The following is a 23,966-nucleotide window of genomic DNA, read 5'->3' as shown; positions in this document are numbered from 1 at the left end:
TGTAGTGTCGCTTGTGAATTGGTAAGATAGAAGAGGAGGAAGAGGAGAATGAATAAGAGGAGGAGGAGTAGGAGGCTGAGGAGAAGGAGGAGGAGGATGAGGAGAAGAAAAAGGAGGATGAGGAGAAGAAGGAGGAGGAGTAGGAGGATGAGGAGTAGGAGGATGAGGAGACGGGGAGGAGAAGGGGGAGGAGGAGGGGAGGGAGAAAGAGAAGGAGGAGGGGAGGGAGGAGGAAGAGGAGGAAGAGGAGGAGGAGGAGAGGATGAGGAGGAGGGAGAAAGGAGAAGGAGGAGGAGAAAGAGAAGGGAGGATGGGAGGAGGAGGAGGAGGGTCACTGCTACAAAGGGTGAAGACAGCTGCAGCATTGGGTGCAAGACAAAAAGAAGAGTAGTAAAGAAGAGTGTGTTACTGCCTCACACCTGCTGCCTCACACCTGCCTCTCACACCCGCTGCCTCTCACACCCGCTGCCTCACACACCTGCTGCCTCACACCCGCTGCCTCACACACCCGCTGCCCTCACACACCCGCTGCCTCACACACCTGCCAAGCCTCTCACACCTGCTGCCTCACACACCTGCTACCACACCTGCTGCCTCACACACAGCAAGGCCCACACTTGCTGCCTCACACACCCGCTGCCTCACACACCCGCTGCCTCACACACCCGCTGCCTCACACACCCGCTGCCTCACACACCCGCTGCCTCACACACACACACATATGGTGGACGGAGTGTTATGAAGTGGTGTGTGGTGATGATGGTGGTGTTGCTATGGTGATGTGTGTGATGTCAATGATGGTGGAGCTATTGTAATTTGTGTTGTGGTGGTAGTGGTGACGGTGGTGGTGGTGGTGGTGGTGGTGTGTGTGTGTGTGTGTGTGTGTGGTGATGTGTATGATAACGATGGTGATGACGGATTAAAGCGAGTCAGGAGGTCTTTTCAGCAATCATTACCATACAGTGTTGATATAGAGAAGGGAGGTGCCGGGAGTGACAGATTGACTACCTGTACTCTCTCTCTCTCCAACATTGATTCATCCAGTGTCAGGATAGAAATTGAACTACAGGTGGGAAGGAGGAAGGGATGGGGAAGGAAGGGGGAAAGCACTGGGTGAAGGGAGAAAGGGATAGAGGGAGAGGAGGAGGAAGACAGCCATAGGGACAGAGGGAGGGGAGGGAAGAAACAACAAGGAAAGAGGGAAGGAGGAATGAAGACACAAGGAGAGAAGGGTGGAGGGAGGAAGACACAGGGAGAGAAGAAGGAAGGGATGAAGACACAGGGAAAGAGTAAGGGAGGAAGACACAGGGAGAAAAGAACGGAGGAGGAAGATGCCAGGGAGGAAGGGAGGAAGACACAGGGAGGAAGACACAGGGAGAGGGAGGGAGACAGGGGAGAGAGGGAGGGGAGGAAGACACAGGAAAGAGTATGGAGGAAGACACAGGGAGAAAAGAACGGAGGGAGGAGGACACAGGGAGGAAGGGAGGAAGACACAGGGAGGAAGACACAGGGAGAGGGAGGAGACAGGGAGAGAGGGAGGAGGAAGACACAGGGAGAGAGGGAGGAAAGAAGACACAGGGAGAGAGGAAGGGAGGAAGACACAGGGAGAGAGGGAGGGCGGAAGACACAGGGAGAGAGGAAGGGAGGAAGACACAGGGAGAGAGGGAAGGAGGAAGACAAAGGGAGAGAGGAAGACACAGGGAGGGAGGGAGGAAGACAGGTGATGGCAGGGCCTGACTGACATTTGGCTACCGTGGGGAGACCCTTCTCAACTCCTCTAATTAGTTAGTGGACTTAAATTCCCTCATCCCTCCTTATACCGTCTCTCCTGTCTCTCTCCCTGTCTTATACTGTAGCTCCTGTCTCTGCCTGTCTCTCCTGTCCCTCTCCCTGTCTTATACTGTAGCTCCTGTCTCTCCTGTCCCTCTCCCTGTCTTATACTGTAGCTCCTGTCTCTCCTGTCTCTCTCCCTGTCTTATACTGTAGCTCCTGTCTCTCCTGTCTCTTTCCCTGTCTTATACTGTAGCTCCTGTCTCTCCTGTCCCTCTCCCTGTCTTATACTGTAGCTCCTGTCTCTCCTGTCCCTCTCCCTGTCTTATAATGGAATTGCTGTCTATCTGTATTGTGTTTGTTTTATTTATATCTGTCCGAGTGTACGAATTTGTGTGTCTCTTTTTCTCTGTCTAATTTATACCTGTCAGTGTGTGTGTGTGTGTGTGTCAATCTGTCTTTAATTTTATATAATTTTTCTCGCTATTGTCTAGGGTGGCTCGTGTAGCTGCCGTCCAGTGAGCAATATATTGTCTTAACGTGTTACTCAGAAACATTGTCTTGCGCGCACACACACACACACACACACACACACACACACACACACAAAACACCTCAGTTCTTCACCTTTACAAGATACAGTATAACAAAAACAAGATTACGTGGTGCCCTGCTTAAGCTATTTACTGCTGTTTATAATCGTCACAATACAACCAAACCACAACTAACCGAACGTAAACTAACCACATTTAACCTAACCTAACATATCCACATCTAAATAAAATTATGTAAATTAAACCTAACCCAACCTAACCTAACCCAACCTAACTTAAATATAGTATCCAGAAATCTAGGGCTTCGTAAAATATTCTGGTGAAGAATCAGAAAAGAAAATATATTATGAGCATCACGTTTACAAGACCTTCGATTCTCAACAGTCTGTAAGTTATTATTCTCTTTAATCGAACAAAAGAACGCGAGAGAACATCTGATTTGTTATCTTAAACTACGACATAAAGATGGATTCGTGTGCCACAATATGAAATTTTTCCCCCAAATAAAGTTTTACGTGAGAACACAACAGAACACCAACACGGTTTCGAAATTCCAATATCATGAGACAATGTCGTACAGAGACGCGTTCTCTTATACCCGGCCATGACGAGACAAACAAAACGTACACTTCTGTGAGCCTCAGACCTGGTGAAGGGCGGCTATGTGTCATCAAGGGGAACAGCTGTAACCTCAGAATCTTCACTATTACACAATGGAAATATATTATGTGGCACCCTGCATTGGCACTCTCCCCGCCTGCTCCTTTCCCCCTTTGTTGACGACCTGAGTTGGCACCCTCCCTGCCAATCCCCCTTTTGTGGCACCCTGCACTGGCACTCTCCCCGCCCTCCCTCCCTATTCCTTCTATCCTTTGTCTCACCAGCTCCAACTCCTTTCCTCCCTCCATCAATCCATCTCCTCCCTCTCTCCATCTCCTCCCTCTCTCCATCTGCTCCCTCCCTCCATAGGTACACAAGCTGACGTCCCTCCTCCCTATACAGTATATCCTCTGTACACGAATATAACCATCGTGCGTGAGTGTGCGTGTGTCTACGTGCGTGTGCATGTGTGTGCCTGCGCAGCTGTCCCTATAAAATCTTTAGTAGGTGTGGGTCTGAGAGAGAGACTGATAATACACGCATGTTAACACGCTTCCTCCACTCTCCACAGCTATCGATATTCTGTTTTAAACCATGAATATAGTTAGAGAGAGAGAGAGAGAGAAAATATAACTACATGTATTAATACTGAATTAACATCACACTAAAATTGCAGAAAATTTACGAATAAAAAATTGGTCCAAATTGGTCGGTAATTTGCCTTATTAAATATTCACTTAATGACTGACTGCACCGTCGTCCACCAACTGTCTGCTTCAGGCTAGAGCAGCAGCAGTTAGTATATTATAAATAAAACAATTAAGGCTTCAGAATGTTTGATATGTTAGAAATACTGTACTGACATATGACCTCACTGCAACAGACACTTTTATGATATTGAGCGTTACACTATCAATGTGTTTACCTAATATTATTGATATGGTACATGACGAAGGTGTTTTTTTCCGGATGATATCAACAACAACAAAAGACTCTCCTGTAATTCCCTGTTTTTCAATCTATCTACTGCAGAAGGTGTGTTGTGTTATGGGTGCTCCCTTTCCACAATACACTTCAAGGTTTTCATCTGATTTTGTATCTTTCGCTTCCAAAAACCCAGCATTACCCATCAGTAACACATCCTACCCTCTGAAGTACTGGGCACTATGCTATCCGGTCCTGTACGCACATTGCTGTTTGCCTCACGTTGCCTTACTCGACGTTTTTTCTATCCAATAATGTCCCTCATCCTATCCACCTCCTATTCGATCTTCCCATTTTCTTTTCTAACCAATATTTTGTTCCCCAGTTTATCATTATGTCTACACCAATTTATAAACTTGATGAATCGTTTGTATATTTATCATCTAATTTCTATTCACCTAAACTCCACGATTCACTTCTGTAATGTCGACTCAACTAATTTCCCTTATCTATCCATTATCGTCATTCTCTCAGCTGCACAATGATTCAGTTCATCATCATCCACAGACACATTCACTCCCAGATACCTGAAATATCTCACTTCCTTCATTGTTTCCATTCAAACTAACTTTCATTTTTTCGTCTCTCATCATTTTTATTCTTTCTATATAATTTTTTGTCTACATTGTCTTAACTTTCTCCTGCTACACAACTCTTCCAAACTCATTAACCAACATTTACAACTTTATCCCCCCCCCCCTGACTTACCCACTAGGTCAGTATTATCTGGAAATAGCAGCTGAATTGCCTCCTATTTGCATGTCATATTTTTCTATTTGTGAACCTCGTCTCTTCACCATCACTCGAGTTTGAATCTTTTTGAGTAACCCATCCATGAATATATTGTCCCACCATTGTGACAGAATCCAAACATAGTACGTACTCCTACCCGAGAGAGAGAGAGAGAGAGAGAGAGAGAGAGAGAGAGAGAGAGGAGAGAGAGAGAGAGAGAGAGAGAGAGAGACCAAAAGAAAGAACTGGAGTCCTGCTGCACATGTGTGTGATACAGCAGTAGACTGTGTGTGTGTGTGTGTGTGTGTGTGTGTGTGTGTGTGTGTGTATACAGCATATATAATACACATCAGAATTATAACATGAATACACACACAGACACTTCCTGGTAATGTATGTTGCTAATGTAGTGCCTCCCCCTCCTCCCTCCAACGTGACACGCGCGCACACACACACATACACACACACACACACACACACACACACACACACACACACACACACACACACTATATTGCCTCTCTTCTAATTTATTATACAGCACAACCTGCCACCTATCTTACTCTTAAAATGTACGTGCTGCCATCGAGTTAATTTCAGCCTATAATTTTTCAATGATCGTTTCAAACAGTAAAGAGATTTCTGATTTTTATTCCAATGTTCAAAAACCTCCATCTTGGTAGGTGAAGTGTGTGTGTGTGTGTGTGTGTGTGTGTGTGTGTGTGTGTGTGTGTGTGTGTGTAGCAGCAGATTCAAGTGTAAGTTGTGAGGCAGAAGAGGGTCTAATACAAAACGCCACACTTTTATTCTAAAGAACAAACCATACGCCACAGTCTGAAGTTTTTGCTGCGAGTTGTGTTCTCCAAATTAAGATCGCAGGTCAAATTCTCCGCCAAGGTCACAAGTTAAAGTTTAAGTTAAAGTTAAGGGGTCAAAGTTTAATTTAGCTAAATTTACAGGGTCGAAGTTTAAGCTAAAGTACGGGGTCAAATTTTAAGCTAAAGTTACGGGGACAAAGTTTAAAATAGAATTACAGGGCCAAAGTTTAAGCTAAGGTCAAAGGTGAAAGTTTGAGCAAAGGTCAAATTTCATGCTAAAACTTATAAAACACCAGGAGGTGGCGGGTTGTGTTCTGGGTGTTTGTCGTCTCTATTACCTCCACGTATAATGGATGCCCCTAGTGATCGAGGACGGCGGGCCCAGGGACCACCGAGGCGTGAATTTGTTTAAGGTGTAGAAGCTGTCACCAGAACAACAACCACACCCTAAGTTAACGAGCTGCATGACGCAGTGTTAGTGAACAGTGCAAGAAACCGGACAACTCGCCAACTGCACTGGCTAACCATTACCCCGGAACACGATCCGCAAATCGATTAACATCCAGGTCCCTAATTACTGCTGGGTAGACAGAGGCAAATGGCGGAAAGAAACTTGCTCATAGTTTCACTCTGCCCGGGGATCGAACCCGGGTCCACCATAACCATGACCATAAGTCTGTGTTGTTTGTCCTCCCTATATCAAGCTACCAGCATCTGAACCATACACACAAAGAGTTGACGACCACTGACATTGTCATCACGACCTGTTGAAGACATCCTCACAGAGATTTCCTACAGAGTATATAAATTTAAATATCCCTTTTTGTTTTCTTACATTTAAATAGCAACTGCAAGGTTCCTGTGACGCGGACGAGTATTTTTGTGTGAGTGACCTTTTGAATACGGAGCAAATATTTTAGGGGAGCTCTGAAACACTGAGGGAGCATTGCACTCTGTCACACACACACACACACACACACACACACACACACACACACACAACACACACACAGCTATAACTTTGCATATATTAATCACTTTATCTCCCTCCTCCCTCGCTCAGCTAATTAGTGCGTATTTGCCTAACCTAACGAGTCATCGATTTACATAATTTCTTTAATTCACATAAATTACAAAATGTAGTACAGTGCTTCATCTGGTATGTACCCCACACTATAACTAAGGTCACTGTATCCCACACTATAACTAAGGTCACTGTACCCCACACTATAACTAAGGTCACTGTATCCCACACTATAACTAAGGTCACTGTATCCCACACTATAACTAAGGTCACTGTACCCCACACTATAACTAAGGTCACTGTATCCCACACTATAACTAAGGTCACTGTATCCCACACTATAACTAAGGTCACTGTACCTCACACTATAACTAAGGTCACTGTATCCCACACTATAACTAAGGTCACTGTATCCCACACTATAACTAAGGTCACTGTACCCCACACTATAACTAAGGTCACTGTATCCCACACTATAACTAAGGTCACTGTATCCCACACTATAACTAAGGTCACTGTATCCCACACTATAACTAAGGTCACTGTACCCCACACTATAACTAAGGTCACTGTACTGCTAATTATAAGGTCACTGTATCCCACACTATAACTAAGGTCACTGTACCTCACACTATAAGGTCACTGTACCTCACACTATAAGGTCACTGTACCCCACACTATAACTAAGGTCACTGTACCTCACACTATAAGGTCACTGTACCCCACACTATACTAAGGTCACTGTACCTCACACTGTAAGGTCACTGTACCTCACACTATAAGGTCACTGTACCCCACACTATAACTAAGGTCACTGTACTCGAACACCATACTTAAGGTCATTTTATCACACAATAATTAATCTTCGTCTTCTTCTTCTTCGTCTCCTTCCTGTTCTTCCTATTTCTTCATTTTCTCTCTTTATTTTTCTTCTTTCCCTCCCCCTCCTCTTCCCTCTTTCTTTCGTTTTCGTGTTTCTTCTTTTATCATGTCTTCTCCTCCTCATCTTCTTTATTCTAATTTTCTTCATTCTAATCATCCTCTCCTTTGCTTCTCCTCGTCCTTATTTGTCCTCCACCTCTTATTCCTCCTTCTTCTCACCCTCTCGTCCCTCTCTCCTCATCGTTCCTCTCTCCCTCGTTCCTCTCTCTCCTCCTTCTTTCCTCTCTCCCTCCTCTTCTTCCCCTCTCCCTGGACATGGGCAACACGGAACACACTAAATATAATCCACAGTTACACAACACAAGGACCTCACGAGACACAGCGCAGGGTGTCATGACCAGCTCTGAGACACAAGTGGCGTGACATGACACCACTAGTTACATGACACTCCTACATAACTAACGCTTATCCTGTATGTGACATGACACCACTGTAAGACGCCATCACGAGGTTATTATTTTAATTTACCATTGTATACCTAAATATAGGACAAGAATATGATAGGATGTTAATATCTGTGCATAAATTGAATGTCAGAGAGGCCTACTGATATTACGCAGGTCACCCCAGTAGTATTTCAGGCTCTCTATAATAAATTCTATGTATCATGGAGGTTGAGTCATGAAGGTTGAGTCATGGGAGGTTGAGTCATGGAAGGTTGAGTCATGGAAGGTTGAGTCGAAGGTTGAGTCATGGGAGGTTGAGTCATGGGAGGTTGAGTTATGGGAGGTTGAGTCTGGGAGGTTGAGTCATGGGAGGTTGAGTCATGGGAGGTTGAGTCATGGGAGGTTGGAGTCATGGAGGTTGAGTCATGGAGGTTGAGTCATGGAAGGTTGAGTCCTGGGAGGTTCTGTAGTGATGTGAGGAGTTAGTAACAGGCCGTGACCCAGTACAGATGTATCGCCCCTTCAGTTAACAAAGTGAGAGAAAGAGGAACATTGTGTAAAAAAGGTGTATCAGGTGTTCATCGATGACCAGTGATAAGAGTGAACAAAGACCTCGTAACCGCTCGACCTGAACCTAACCTAACCTGACCTGACCTGGACCTGAACCTAACCTGACCTGACCTGACCTAACCTGGACCTGACCTGACCTAACCTGACCTGAACCTGACCTGGAACCTAACCTGACTAACCTGGACCTGAACCCCTAACCTGACCCTAACCTTACTAACCTAACCTGACCTAAGTCCGCGTTAAAGGAAAACTTATGACACCATTAGTTACTTGATACACTTCCATAACTGATGCTCACCCTTATATTCTTTTGGTGCATTGCCTAACGTGATATGATTACCATCAGTAAATGACACACACACACACAAGACGTTAATAGAGACATCGGTATTAGACACACTCGGTTACTTGACACTTATATAACTAGTGTTCAACCTTGTATTGTATTGTAGTGTGTGTGTGTGTGTGTGTGTGTGTGTGTTTTCGGTTCGTGAGTAAAATTATAACGTTTACTCAATTACTTATTTATTTATCTAAATTTATATTCTTTCGCAATTATCTGTTTATTTACTTATGTACATTTTTATCACTATATATTTACTTATATATTTAGTTTTATTCTTTCATAAGTATTTCTTCCTTTATTTATTTACCTTTTTATATTGAGGCGTCAGGCAGCTCTGAATATTTAACTCGGCTGTCTGACTGACTAATTGGTTCACTGGATGACTTGCTGACTGACTGACTGACTGAATATAAATGATAAGCCTACTGTCATTATATTATCATCATCATTACGACGCTATGATCTTACTCTAAAATCTTACGTTGTAACAGAGCCTGACGTAGGTATCTTACGTTATAATCACAGGAGGAAATCTCAGTTGAGTTCCAAAACTGTTTTCGTTTACGGGAGGTTGATGTATACCAGGGTCACTTTATACCAGGTTCACGTTATACCAGGTCCACGTTATACCAGGGTCACGTTATACCAGGTTCACGTTATACCAGGTTCACGTTATACCAGGTCCACGTTATACCAATTCCACGTTATACCAGGTCTACCAGGTCCACGTTATACCAGGTTCACGTTATACCAGGTCACGTTATACCAGGTCCACGTTATACCAGGTCGTGCCAGGTCACGTTATACCAGGTCCACGTTATACCAGGTCAGTTATACAGTCCACGTTATACCAGGTTCACGTTATACCAGGTCCTATACCAGGTGTTATCAGGTTCACGTTATACCAGGTTCACGTTATACCAGGTTCACGTTATACCAGGTTCACGTTATACCAGGTTCACGTTATACCAGGTTCACGTTATCCAGTCCACGTTATACCATGTCCACGTTATACCAGGTCCACGTTATACCAGGTCCACGTTATACCAGGTCCACGTTATACCAGGTCCACGTTATGTTATCACGGTGCACGTTATACCAGGTTCACGTAATAGGTTCACGCTATACCAGTCCACGTTATACCAGGTTCACGTTATACCTGGTTCACGTTATACCAGGTCCACGTTATACCAGGTCCACGTTATACCAGGTCCACGTTATACCAGGTCCACGTTATACCAGGTCAGTTACCAGGTCCACGTTATACCGGTTCACGTTATACCAGGTTCACGTTATACCAGGTCCACGTTATACCAGGTCCACGTTATACCAGGTCCATGTTATACCAGGTCCACGTTATACCAGGTCCACGTTATACCAGGTTCACGTTATACCAGGTTCATGTTATACCAGGTTCACGTTTCAGGTCCGTTATACCAGGTCCACGTTATACCAGGTCCACGTTATACCAAGTTCACGTTATACCAGTTTCACGTTATACCAAGTTCACGTTATACCAGGTTCACGTTATAACAGGTTCACGTTATAACAGGTTGGTTATACCAGGTCGTTATACCAGGTTCCCGTTATACCAGGTCCACGTTATACCAGGTTCACGTTATACCAGGTCACGTTATACCAGGTCACGTTATACCATGTCCAGTTATACCAGGTCCACGTTATACCATGTCCACGTTATACCAGGTCCATGCCAGGTCCACGTTATACAGGTGCACGTTATACCAGGTGCACGTTCCGGTTCACGTACCTGGTTCACGCTATACCAGGTCCACGTTATACCAGGTTCACGTTATACCTGGTTCACGTTATACCCAGGTCCACGTTATACCAGGTCCACGTTATACCAGGTCCACGCTATACCAGGTCCACGTTATACCAGGTCCAGTACCAGGTTCACGTTATACCAGGTTCGTTATACTAGGTCCAGTTATACCAGGCACGTTATACCAGGTCCATGTTATACCAGTCCACGTATACCAGTCCACGTTATACCAGGTTCACGTTATACCAGGTTCACGTTATACCAGGTCCACGTTATACCAGGTCCACGTTATACCAGGTCCACGTTATACCAGGTCCACGTTATACCAGGTCCACGACGTTGCTCAGTTTCACGTTATACCAAGTTCACGTTATACCAGGTTCACGTTATAACAGGTTCACGTTATAACAGGTTCACGTTATACCAGGTGCACGTTATACCAGGTTCACGTTATACCAGGTTCCCGTTATACCAGGTCCACGTTATACCGTACGTTATACCAGGTTCACGTTATACCAGGTTCACGTTATACCAGTTCACGTTATACCAGGTCCCGTTATACCAGGCATACCGGGTTCACGTTATACCAAGTTCACGTTATACCAGGTTCGTTATACCAGGTCCATATCGTTGTTACCAAGTTCACGTTATACCAGGTGCACGTTATACCAGGTCCACGTTATACCAGGTCCACGTTATACCAGGTCCACGTTATACCAGGTCCACGTTATACCAAGTCACGTTATACCAAGTCCACGTTATACCAAGTTCACGTTACACCAGGTTCACGTTATACCAGGTCCACGTTATACCAGGTCCACGTTATACCAAGTTCACGTTATACAAGTTCGGTTATACCAGGTTCACGTTATACCAGGTTCACGATATTCCAGGTTCATATTATACCAAGTCACCCCGAGGATATACACACAGTTATTATTGTTATTGTTATTATTATTGTTATTGTTATTATTATTATCATCATCACAGTTATTAAAGATATTATTCCAGAGAAGACATGAATGTGTGTGTGTGTGTGTGTGTGTGTGTGCGCGCGTTGTTAGACAAGTGTTGTATTTTCTGCGCGTACAGGGAGGAGGTGCAGGAGTGAGGTTCTGATGGGAAGGAAGGCTGGGGAGTGAGGTTCTGATGGGAAGGAAGTGTTGGGGGGTGAGGTTCTGATGGGAAGGAAGTGCTGGGGAGGAGGTTCTGATGGGAAGGAAGTGCTGGGGAGGAGGTTCATGGGGAGGAAGTTGGGGAGGAGGTTCTGATGGGGGGGAAGTGCTGGGGAGTGAGGTTCTGATGGGGAGGAAGTGCTGGGGGAGTGAGGTTCTGATGGGAAGGAAGTGCTGGGGAGTGAGGTTCTGATGGGAAGGAAGTGCTGGGGAGTGAGGTTCTGATGGGAAGGAAGGGGGGTTGAGGGGTGCTGGGGAGTGAGGTTCTGATGGGAGGAAGTGCTGGGGGTGAGGTTCTGATGGGGAGGAAGTGCTGGGGAGTGAGGTTCTGATGGGAGGAAGTGCTGGGGAGGAGGTTCTGATGGGAAGGAAGTGCTGGGGGAGGAGGTTCTGATCGGGAGGTGTGGGGGGAGGTTCTGATGGGAGGAAGTGCTGGGGAGTGAGGTTCTGATGGGAAGGAAGTGCTGGGGGTGAGGTTCTGATGGAAGGAAGTGCTGGGGAGGGGTTCTGATGGAGGAAGTGCTGGGGGTGAGGTCTGATGGGAAGAGGGGGGGTTCTGATGGGAAGAGTGGGGGGGGTCTGATGGGAAGTGCTGGGGGAGGAGGTCTGATGGAGGAAGTGCTGGAGGAGGTTCTGATGGGAGAAGTGCTGGGGGTGAGTTCTGATGGGAGGTGCTGGGGAGGAGGTTCTGATGGGAAGGAAGTGGGGGGGCTGATGAAGAAGGCTGGGGAGTGAGGTTCTGATGGGGAGGAAGTGCTGGGGAGGAAGTGCTGGGGGTGAGGTTCTGATGGGAGGAAGTGCTGGGGGTGAGGTTCTGATGAAGGAAGTGCTGGGGGTGAGGTTCTGATGGGAAGGAAGTGCTGGGGAGTGAGGTTCTGATGGGAAGGAAGTGCTGGGGAGGAGGTTCTGATGGGAAGGAAGTGCTGGGGAGGAGGTTTGATGGGAAGGAAGTGCTGGGGAGTGAGGTTCTGATGGGAAGGAAGTGCTGGGGAGTGAGGTTCTGATGGGAAGGAAGTGCTGGGAAGTGAGGTTCTGATGGGAAGGAAGTGCTGGGGGAGTGAGGTTCTGATGGGGAGGAAGTGCTGGAGTAGACGAAGGCTTATGACATCGGTCGTCATAAACGTGACAACACTACAAGATGAGACCCGTTATGACGTCATTAACCCGAGGTGAAGAAACTTGCAATGACGTCATCACCCCCTTGTGACGTCATTGTCCTGAGATAAGTTCTGGCAGGAAAGTCACGCCGGTCATTTCCGTCTTCCGGACTACTCACCGGCCTCCTACTCAGATCAATCGTGGACGGAACGACCTAACTTACTTTAATGGCCAATTATGAACACAATTGGTCCTCGCAGCCAGCGACTTAAGACGGTAGACGGCGATAACCCTATTTTTGTGGAGAGAGAGAGAGAGAGAGAGAGAGAGAGAGAGATTTTGTCTCTACCAGTTGGACCTGACTCAGCTGACAACTTTTTCCTACCCGGGGTTTTGTCTTCATGTGCCTAATATAACCTCGGTGACTGACCTTAACACTTGGCTTGATGTTGACCTTGTGTATGAAGCCCAGACTGTACCATGACCACCGTAATCAATCACATCGTGTACAGACTAAAACATCCGCTTCCATATCCGCCAGTACCACAATAAAAGATAAAACCCCTCATACGGCCGAGATAAACATAGAGGTCCAGGAGTCAGGTAGGAGGGGAGTTAAGCCCCGTCTACACTATCAGTTTCCACCTGTGGTGTCCGAGCACGCTACTCATACGCTCTGAAGCATGGTGACGAAGCACGGTATAGACCGCTGACCAGCAGTTTGGCCTCACACGTATACCGACTCCCCTATCCAGCGTGTGGGTGGCTGCAACCCGTGTAAGAAGGGCAATGGCTCCTAGAGACAATCGCTCCCGCAAAGCAGCGCTATTATATGTTAAGGTGTTTATTTTTTTCTTTACCATGTCAAACGTGCACTTAAGATTCAGTTCTTTAACAGACAGGTATAGGTCATTATATGCTATGGTTTTCTAATTTCTCTTCTTGTAGACCTCGCATTTTACCTGCCACAAACAGTGATAATCCCTATACTTCTCGATTACATGTAATGTGAGGTTTTTTGACCATTCAAATGGAACCTCCTTAACTGATTCCTGTGGCACAAGAGTCAGGGTCAACAACATCCATCCTTGGCTCTGAATGGTAACGCACTGGCGCGCAGTGTTGCCGGATAATATAGACCATATGAACCTTGTGACATGATAGGTATAACGGGGTAAATCCGGGAGATTTTCAGGCCATTTTCTCGATAAGTTTGAGCATTCTGGTGATATCCCACTAAATTACCCTTAACTCGAAACATGGCATAGAGCTAAAATGTTTGGTGAAACCAAAGACTTTTCTGGCCGCCTGGCAACACTGCTGTAGCTGTTGGTGTCAGGTGCCCACGCACAAATATATCGCTCACTCATGAACTACCTCGTTCAGGGATGGTGCTTCGGTTGCTCGCGTCTGGGTACTCACCGTTACCATGCTCGAACACCAGGCGGAACTGATGGTGTAGACGGGGCTTTAGGCTCTCTGGCCACGACTATACATCAACACAGTGAAATGTGGCGAGCGGTGACCGTAGACTGGCAGACCTTCTTAGTACGTGGTCACTCCGGGAGGTCCAGCTGGTGACTCCTGATGGCGGGGTCTTTGGTGATATATTTTCAATGAGACTGATCTAATGGATCCCTATGCTAATAGACCCCAGCTTAACCTAACCTAACCCACCCAATTCACCTTAAACCATCCCAAACTAACTTAACTTGACCTACAACCCTGTTTCAGATTGATCGAGAAATGGGGACACTGACAGTCAAATTCTCAAAGGGTAGTAAGTTAACCTTCCATAAATTAAAAAACACGAACACATATCCACCTGTAATGCAACAAACAAGCCTCACTGATCCGTTATCTCACCTACACGTATCCTCTACCACCAGATAAGAGGGAAAAATAAATGTAGGTATTTCTGAGAATCACACAATGGCGGAAGGTGTAAGAGGATGATTCTGGGAGGGGGAGGCGGCTTTGTGTAGTCTCTTCTCTTTAGTAAATCAGTCACTCCCAGATCCCATCCTAAGGTCTCCTCTCCTCACACGTCGAGTGCAACATAATATAATCTTTAGGTTTTGATCACGTGAAAATTAGTACCTGCGGTTTGGTTCACCTTAAGATTAACCACTCCAGTGCTAACCTAACCTAATGTAACTTAACCTAATGTAACTTAACTTAATTTAATTTAACCTAATATAACCGAACCAAACCGAATCTAACCTAACCTAACCTAACCTAACTTCCAACCAAGCCCCTCCAGGTAGTATTAGGATGTTTAAGCATCAGATGAAATAACTTGAGAGGTAATCTGCAGTTTATTCCTGGGTAATTGTTTTGGTAGAATCAAATTAATCCAAATGCCGAGTCTCCTGATCTGATGGGTGGATGTTGCTAGTGAGGGAGTCTTGGTTGACGGTGTGTGGGGGTTAAGGTGGTCGAATGATGCTCTGGTTAGTGGTTATAAATTTTAGTTTATTTATTTATTTTCTTCAACTTTTTGAGTTCTTTTATTTATTTTTTTTATAATTTTTTTCTATTTTTTCATATTTTTTTCAATACTTTTTTTTACTACTTTCGTAAGTTCATTATTATTAGATTATCTTTCTAAGGTCTTCTATAATATTATCCTATTATCTTAATTAAATTATCTTCCTAATTCCTTATTAACAGATTACATTATTCCTCGCCTTTTCCCTAGTTCTCTTCATCATATTAGCTTTTTAATGAGTTCACATCTTTAATTCTCAGTTAAGTTTTATTTCACAGATTAAATTACCACTCGCACTATCTCCTACACTAAAGTATAAAGACACAAACTGCATGACCTAATTTACCTGAGCACTTCAAGACCAAGTTAAAATAATATTGCGTTTGTCCACCTTCCCCACAGAGTTTATCAGAGCCAACAAGTGAATTTTACACCTGTACAGTTTAGCGTAATTTCAAGGCGCCGCCCTGAGACCTTTACGTGATTAAAAAAAAATGTGCATAGATTATGTGAGCCCTGGAAGCTAATACTGTATCCATGTTTAGCATCAAGGGAGTCACGGAACGCTGGCGAGCACGGCCATGAGACACGGGAGATGGTCACGGAAGCGGAGATCGCGTGAGTACCGTGGCTAGTGTGTGTGTGTGTGTGTGTGTGTGTGTGTGCAGCATGTGTTACTGCATTATATGTTCATACATATTCACTCTGACAACCACAAGAACTGATATGGCCTATGATCTTTAGGGTGAGAAGGGAGAGAGGTCAAGGTGAGCAGCCGGTGGGTACGTGTAACACTGTCCTCAGGGTAAACCAAGGAAGAGAGAGCTACAGCTACACACTTGGTATAATATATTGTGTACTGTTCATCATGACAAATCCTAGAACTGCTGTGTTCCTGAGGTCAAGAGGCCAAGGTCATGGAGTCGGTACCTCCTCGAGTGCAGTTAAGTCTTACCTGGAGTGTTTAACCCAGACGAGGAAATGGTTACGGGTGATATAGTTACTGTAGTTCCTCTGTTATCCCCCTCTAGCAGGATAACAGACACGAATGACACGGCTCGAGTTTCTTGCAGGGTCCTCCAGTGTCCGCTAATAAGTCACTGCGCACTGGAGATGGTCACTGCACCCCCGGCTACCTCCTCTTCCCGCTGCTGCAGTGTCCGTCTGCCAGTGGCCGGTCATCACACCCTAGACAAACGAGGCAGGAGGGGGACAGGAGGCCCCTTGATTGACTCCTAATTAGAGCAATTCCCTGTCCCTATTGCGCTCAAGCCGGTCCTAATTGGGTCCAGGCAATCACTAGCCCTTCTCTCCCTTCTCTCTAACTTCTTCCTCACAACCCCTCACCCCTCATACCTCCAGTTTCAACATCATTCCACTCCCCTTCACTACAACACCTCCCCACCATCACTCCTACACGTTCACTCCACTAATCAAATTTCCCCATCCCCACCACTCCTCCACCCCACCCCCTACTCCCCATCCTCACCACTCCTCCACCCCCACCATTCCTCCATCCCCACTACCCCTCTACAGTCAATTTAATAAACAAAAACATTCCATATTTCCTGATGCCTGAAGTGTTCTGGGTACGGCCGGGTCCTGTCAAAGAACCCCTCCACCCCCATCCCCTCTTCCTGTTTTATCGCATCATTTATTTATTTACTTATTTATTTATTTATCTATTTATTTATTTTATACCATTCTCTACTTCTAATTGCCCTCCATCTTGTCTCCCGAGTTGAATGTTATAATTACAACCTGCCGGTGATTAAACTTCAAGGTTGCATCATGTTGATAAATAACTGGAGGGAAGAATAACTCCACTGCAACGTGAAATGGTGAAGCCTCGTGTACTGATCCTGCTGGAGCCGAAATAACGTTGTGTAAGATAACAATTCAGGGATTCATAGGCGAGAGGGTTAGGTACTGCTTCTGAAACCTTAACAGTATATGGGACGACAAATCACTAGTGTTATAATCATCTGTATACCTATATTAATGGCTGAGATTTTTATGAACTATAACTCTCTGTAAAGGAACACAACAACACGTATTTCGAATTTCAGAGTTTCATCAAAAATCTAATGCCGGAGTGTACAGTTGGTATGCGATACATGGGTATAAAACCTTGTATGATACCGTAAGAGTAAGTATACATATTTATACACATATACATTTCTATATATGACCTCCAACCTGTTAACTGGTCTGTCCTCTGATGCGAATGACTATGGTTCATCTACTTTGGACTGTCCATTTTAATTACAATCCTTTAGGCCGATTGTAGGATAACTTACTCGTTAAACCTTCACTGACGCACGAACACACTCAGACGAATTGTGACAAAGCAAAATTCGAATACACACACACACACACACACACACACACACACACACAAAATACAAACACTAAGATAAGGTAAGGCAAGGTCAAGTCAGGTCAGGTTAGGTCAGGTCAGGTTAGGTTAGATAGGTAAGTGAGTGAGTGAGTGTACTGTAACTGCTTGAGTGAGTGAGTGAATGGATCAGTGAGTGAATGGATGAGCGATTAAGTGTGTACTGTTAATGCTTGACTGAGGAAGGATCATGTAGCCTTTAAACTGTGCACAAACTTATGACCAAATATGAACAATGACTTCATAATTCCTAATAAAATTAATACTATACTCAGGATATATTATTATTATCATCATCATTATTATTATTTTTTTATTATTATTATCATCATCATCACTATTATTATTATTATCTTATTATTATTACTATTTTCATGACTATTACTAATGTTACTGTTACTATTATTATTTTTATTATGAGTCTATTGGAAATACTGTTACATCCATCAGTTATTATCGTTATTACTATGACGAAATAAAATTATCATTATTAACATTATTATTATCATTATTACTACTATTAATATTATTACCATCATAATTATCATCACTGTTAGTATCAACTATTAGTATTATTATTAACATTTATTATTATTATTATTATTATTACCTATTATTACATATTATCATCAATTATTACTATTATCATCAACTATTATTATCGTCATCACCAATTATTATTATTATCTTTATAAATTATGCAACTACCATTAAGTCCCGACCAATTACCATTATTTACGAACAAAGAACAGATCAATGGCATGACGTCATCTTTCTTCCTCTCAAAGCTGACGTCAAGAGTGAAACCAAAATAAGGACAATAAAAATAATAAAAGTCAATGTTTTCTACTTTATGTTCTGTGTATAAAAGTGGGACATAAAGGGTGTGAACAAGAGAGTGAGTGTAAGAGGGTGGAATAATCCTGGAGGGTGAGAGGGAGGTGAGAGGGAGAGGAGAATTTGAAAGAGATGGTGTGAAAAGGAGAATGACTAGAAATGTGCGACCGTGAAAAAGATTGAACGGAAATGATCGGAAAGAGAATTCATGGATAAGAGTGGGAAATTGTGAGTGTGTGAGAGAGGGTGGTGTGAGTGGGTGAGTATGTGTGAGAGAGAGAGACAGCGTGTGGTGTAAGAAGACGGGGGCTGGTATGAAAGTGGCATAGTGAGGAAAGGTGGACGCAGAATAGAACGTGTTAGGGAAGAGGAGGAGAGGGAGGAGGAGGAGGAGTTCAACATGCAGATGGGCAACTGGTCGTCTTCGTCTCTCGCGGGTCTCACTATTTCATTTGCATACCAAAACCTGGAAACACTTCGTCAGCTGTTCCCTCCCTCCATTCTTTGTCTTTTCTCCTTGCCTTCCCTCTCATCCATCCCTCTTCCTTTCCTAGCCCCCCTCTTTCTTCTCTCTTCCTCCTCTTCTTCCCTTCTATTCCCGTCTGTGTGTATGTACATCCCACCTCTCACTCATCTCCCCAATTCCCTATTCTCTCCACTCTCTCCATCTCCCTGGCTCCCTCCTACTTCCGCCCTTTCTCCATTCATGTCTTCCGTGTATGTACATCAACCGTGACCTTCCTCTTCCCCTCCCCCCACTCCGTATCTTTCCTCCTCTTTGCCTCCCTCACCTTCCTGATGTAGGGGTGGCAGGGGGCAGGAGCAGGTGGACGGTAGGGAATCGTTAGGCAGAGGACTCACCAAAAATAATGTATGTCCAGGTCATTTTTCCCCAGGAGGTCACGTATAATTCGCATCAGGTCACATCATGTCCATTGAGGTCCCGTCAGGTCGTGTCAGGTAACATCAGATCCTGTTGGGTCACGTCAGGTGGCTATTATTGGAGAAAAGGTCAATAGCATGATAAGAAGCAAAAAAAAAAGAAAAAAACAACACATCCGGGTCGAGACTCAGACAGGCGGGAGACGAGAGCAGCTGTGACAGCACGTCGTTCTGATGATGGTCTGCCTATCAAGAAGAAGCTCGACAACTTCTTCAAACGTTATCCTTATTTTAAAACAGACTGATTGACCAACTCACGGATAGAATTTTTCTCCTGTCTCTCCAGCCCGCTCATGTCACAGGCTCTTCGCTGCACCCCGACCCACAAGCCAAACAGTTTTTGCTACCTTCCCACAGAATTTATTTATATACCTCACCCAACTATACCTCCATAGCTACATGTTGTCTGTAGATTATTATGTTATAGTGTGTGAGAGAACAGTTGGCTCTGTCTTGGCCCTAACACCAGCACTACTTAACACACCTTTCTTGTCATCCAGGACTCAACATAATTCGTTTCCTGGGTTTGAAAAGGCGTCCAAGAACTGAGTGACTCTACCATTAAATTTACTTTACTTGGCCTGTTAGTTACTCTCACTTTCTGAAAGAGTAAAAAGAAAGTGGAAAGCACCTGTTCTACTTAAAGCAACTGCCACACACACACATTGCAGAGAGAGAACACTTTTATGGAGATATCCGCGTGTAAAGCCATGGCTCTTGGCTGATAGTCATCCTAAATGGTTTACTAATGGGTTCTGTGCCTTCCCCCTGTTCTCTCCTCCTTCCTTCCCTAATATTCCACCATAAATGGATTTAGTCTCTCATCACCAGTTAGAAGAAAATATAAATATCAACAACAACTGAGCACTGGGAGGTGGAGCAACTAACTAATGAACGTAGCTTCACTTGGCAACTCTCACCCCGGTAGAGCTCCATGTGGTGGAAACTGTCTCGGTATTCCAACGTGCAAGGTTTACCATTCACATAACAACCTCATTATTTTTACGGTTAATCCCCACGCAATTAAGCTGTCCAAACGGGGAAAATTTCCATGGACGATGAAGAACCTTTTGATTGCCCCTTGCCATGTTACTCCATGAAGTGTTGTGGTAATGGTTAAGGTCAACACAGATGGAAGAAAAAAAAAAAAAATGGTAAATCGTGACGTGGAGGCCCTGATGTAACTCTATATAATTCAAGCAAACATCAGCTGGCCTCTGGGGTAAAGTGAGCAGTCTATATTAGGGTAATTTCTTTTTCTCTCTCCCCGTGTCTGAGAGAGAGAGAGAGAGACCTGGGGATGCCTCTCAACAAGGTATGAAGGAGGTCAGAACCGATTAAGTGGCGACACAACAAGAATGAGGACAAGACCAGAGACGTTCATCTGTGTTGTGATAATAAGATACAATATTTCGCTGACGTCCCCTCAAAGCTGTCAGCCAGGCACTGAACACTAACATCTAATTAACTTTGCTTTATATACACACATGATAGAGAGACTTAAGAAAATAAGGGACACATACAAGTCAGCAGAATGTATTTAGCTTGAAGACCAGGCATATAAAATAGTCGTTCACATCACTTTTACGTAGCCACAAGATAAATATGGGATATAATACAGCAGCCTATACATGTAGCTCATCAGTATGTATCAGGTTTAAGGAGTATGATCATGTAAACCAGGCATTAACAAAAACTATTTAAGAGATTCACGTCGTATTCCATACACACATATACTCAAAGAAAGACAAGACATTAAAACAAACGGACAAATAGCTATTACATACAGTTCACCAGTATGTGTTTGTAGAGTACACCAAGATGTAATTAAAAAATGTACAACAGGCTGAGTGTAATAAGGTATAACTATAATTATAAAAATGTGCGACAATGTGAGTACTTTACCTCGTCGGTCGGAAGCATCGAGTGCTGTCTGGAGGACTGTGACTCCGGGCACGACGATGGCCGGTAGCGTACGGCTCCTGACCAGCGGCGGCCGAGACACTACCACGCCGCCCTCCTTCACCGAGCTGTAAAACCAGGGACACAGGGCTTAGTAATACTGTGAGGCGTTATGATAATATTGTATATATTATGGTAGTACAGTATATATGGTGGAAGGTTATTACAATGGTATTAAATAATGGTGGAAGGTTATTACAATGGTATTAAATAATGGTGGAAGGTTATTACAATGGTATTAAAGAATGGTGGAAGGTTATTACAATGGTATTAAGAATGGTGGAAGGTTATTACAATGGTATTAAATAATGGTGGAAGGTTATTACAATGGTATTAAATAATGGTGGAAGGTTATTACAATGGTATTAAATAATGGTGGAAGGTTATTACAATGGTATTAAATAATGGTGAAAGCTTATTACAATGGTATTAAATAATGGTGAAAGGTTATTACAATGGTAGCAAGTAATGGTGGAATCTAATGTGCAAGTCCTTAACAATAATACACATAAGGATATAACAAATCAATACATATGTGACCCCTTACAACACATTCACTAGTGGTCAGTGACGTAACTCTTAAATATTCACGAAACTCACTGCAACGTGAAAATTCCCAAGGCCACAAAATTGCAATACTTTAGAACAAATCACATTGACATATCACCAACATCAGCAAAATTATTGTACAGAAAAAAATAAATATGCATGCACTTAATCTTCGTAGCATATATGAATATAAACAATGTATATACCTAGACCGTTTATATTGTTTTCATGTAATAATTGATATATTTTAGGATATTGTTGGATGAAATAACACAGGCTGACATATATACAAACACATGAACCTAGACAATTAAATAAAAAAAACAATCTCGCTGTAGAAATTGAAAAAAAAATAGAGGTAACTTTTTCCCGTGGTTAAAAAGCCAATAACAGGCCATCAGGAGTGGGGGAAGGGGGAGTCACCGTAGTTGTGTGGTTTGGTCAGGTGTCATGACAACCACGACACAATAACTACCCTACAGCAACAACAACCACCACCACCACACAACAGTTATCATACAACAACCACCAAGACACAATAACTATCCCACTACAACAACAACAATAAACTAACCTACAACAACAACAATCACGACAAAACTATAACCCAGTCCATCGCCCCCCCACCACGTCACTCATGAACGAGGCAGTATACAATTCGATTTACCACTGAGCTGAAGCAAACATAGGGCCACAGGTGATAGTGTCACGGTGCTGGTGAGTGAGTGTCACGGTGCTGGTGAGTGAGTCACGGTGCTGGTGGTGGGTGTGCAGTGCTGGTGGTGGGTCACGGTGCTGGTGAGCAGGTGTCACGGTGCTGGTGAGCGAGTGTCACGGTGCTGGTGAGCAGAGTGTCACGGTGCTGGTGAGCAGATGTCACGGTGCTGGTGAGCAGAGTGTCACGGTGCTGGTGAGTGAGTGTCACGGTGCTGGTGAGTGAGTGTCACGGTGCTGGTGAGCGGGAGTGTCACGGTGCTGGTGAGTGAGGTGTCACGGTGCTGGTGGAGTGAGTGTCACGGTGCTGGTGATGAGTGTCACGGTGCTGGTGAGTGAGTGTCAGGGTGCTGGTGAGTGAGTGTCAGGGTGCTGGTGAGTGGTGTCAGGGTGCTGGTGAGTGAGTGTCAGGGTGCTGGTGAGTGAGTGTCAGGGTGCTGGTGGTGGTGTAGGTGCTGGTGAGTGAGTGTCAGGGTGCTGGTGGTGTAGGTGCTGGTGAGTGAGTGTCAGGGTGCTGGTGGTGAGTGGTGTCACAGGTGCTGGTGAGTGGAGTGTCACGGTGCTGGTGAGTGAGTGTCACGGTGTTGGTGAGTGGAGTGTCAGGTGCTGGTGAGTGAGGTCACGGTGCTGGTGAGTGAGTGTCAGGGTGCTGGTGAGTAGGTGTCACGGTGCTGGTGAGTGAGTGTCACGGTGCTGGTGAGTAGTGTCACGGTGCTGGTGAGTGAGTGTCACGGTGCTGGTGAGTGAGGTCACGGTGCTGGTGAGTGAGTGTCACGGTGCTGGTGAGTAGTGTCAGGGTGCTGGTGAGTAGGTGTCACGGTGCTGGTGAGTGAGTGTCACGGTGCTGGTGAGTGAGTGTCATGGTGCTGGTGAGTGGGTGTCACGGTGTTGGTGGTGGTGAGTGTCACGGTGTTGGTGGGGTCACGGTGCTGGTGAGTGGAGTGTCACGGTGTTGGTGAGTGAGTGTCAGGGTGCTGGTGAGTGAGTGTCAGTGCTGGTGAGTGGTGTGCGTGCTGGTGAGTGAGTGTCACGGTGCTGGTGAGTGGTGTCACAGTGTGGTGTTGAGTGAGTGTCACGGTGCTGGTGAGTGAGTGTCACGGTGCTGGTGGTAGTGTCACGGTGTTGTTGGTGAGTGAGTGTCAGGGTGCTGGTGGTGAGTGTCACGGTGCTGGTGAGTGAGTGTCACGGTGCTGGTGAGTGAGTGTCACGGTGCTGGTGAGTGAGTGTCACGGTGCTGGTGAGTGAGTGTCACGGTGTTGGTGGTGAGTGAGTGTCACGGTGCTGGTGAGTG

The 23,966-nt window shown here is 44.8% G+C and overlaps 1 protein-coding gene across 1 annotated transcript in view; it reads right to left on the bottom strand.

Annotated features, from left to right (window-relative positions):
* The window catches only part of LOC121858788, a 197,763-nt gene that overhangs the window by 45,256 nt on the left and 128,541 nt on the right, over positions 1-23,966 (bottom strand). The window contains exon 3 of the mRNA XM_042355423.1: positions 21,356-21,480. Coding sequence (XP_042211357.1) covers positions 21,356-21,480 — 125 coding nt within the window. The remainder of the gene's footprint in view (positions 1-21,355; positions 21,481-23,966) is intronic.

The sequence above is a fragment of the Homarus americanus genome, unplaced genomic scaffold, assembly GCF_018991925.1.
Source record: "Homarus americanus isolate GMGI-L3 unplaced genomic scaffold, GMGI_Hamer_2.0 scaffold41807, whole genome shotgun sequence".
Classification (NCBI taxonomy): Eukaryota; Metazoa; Arthropoda; class Malacostraca; order Decapoda; family Nephropidae; genus Homarus; species Homarus americanus.
Note: the sequence above shows the minus strand (reverse complement) of the source record. Positions and strands in the feature narration are given on the sequence as shown.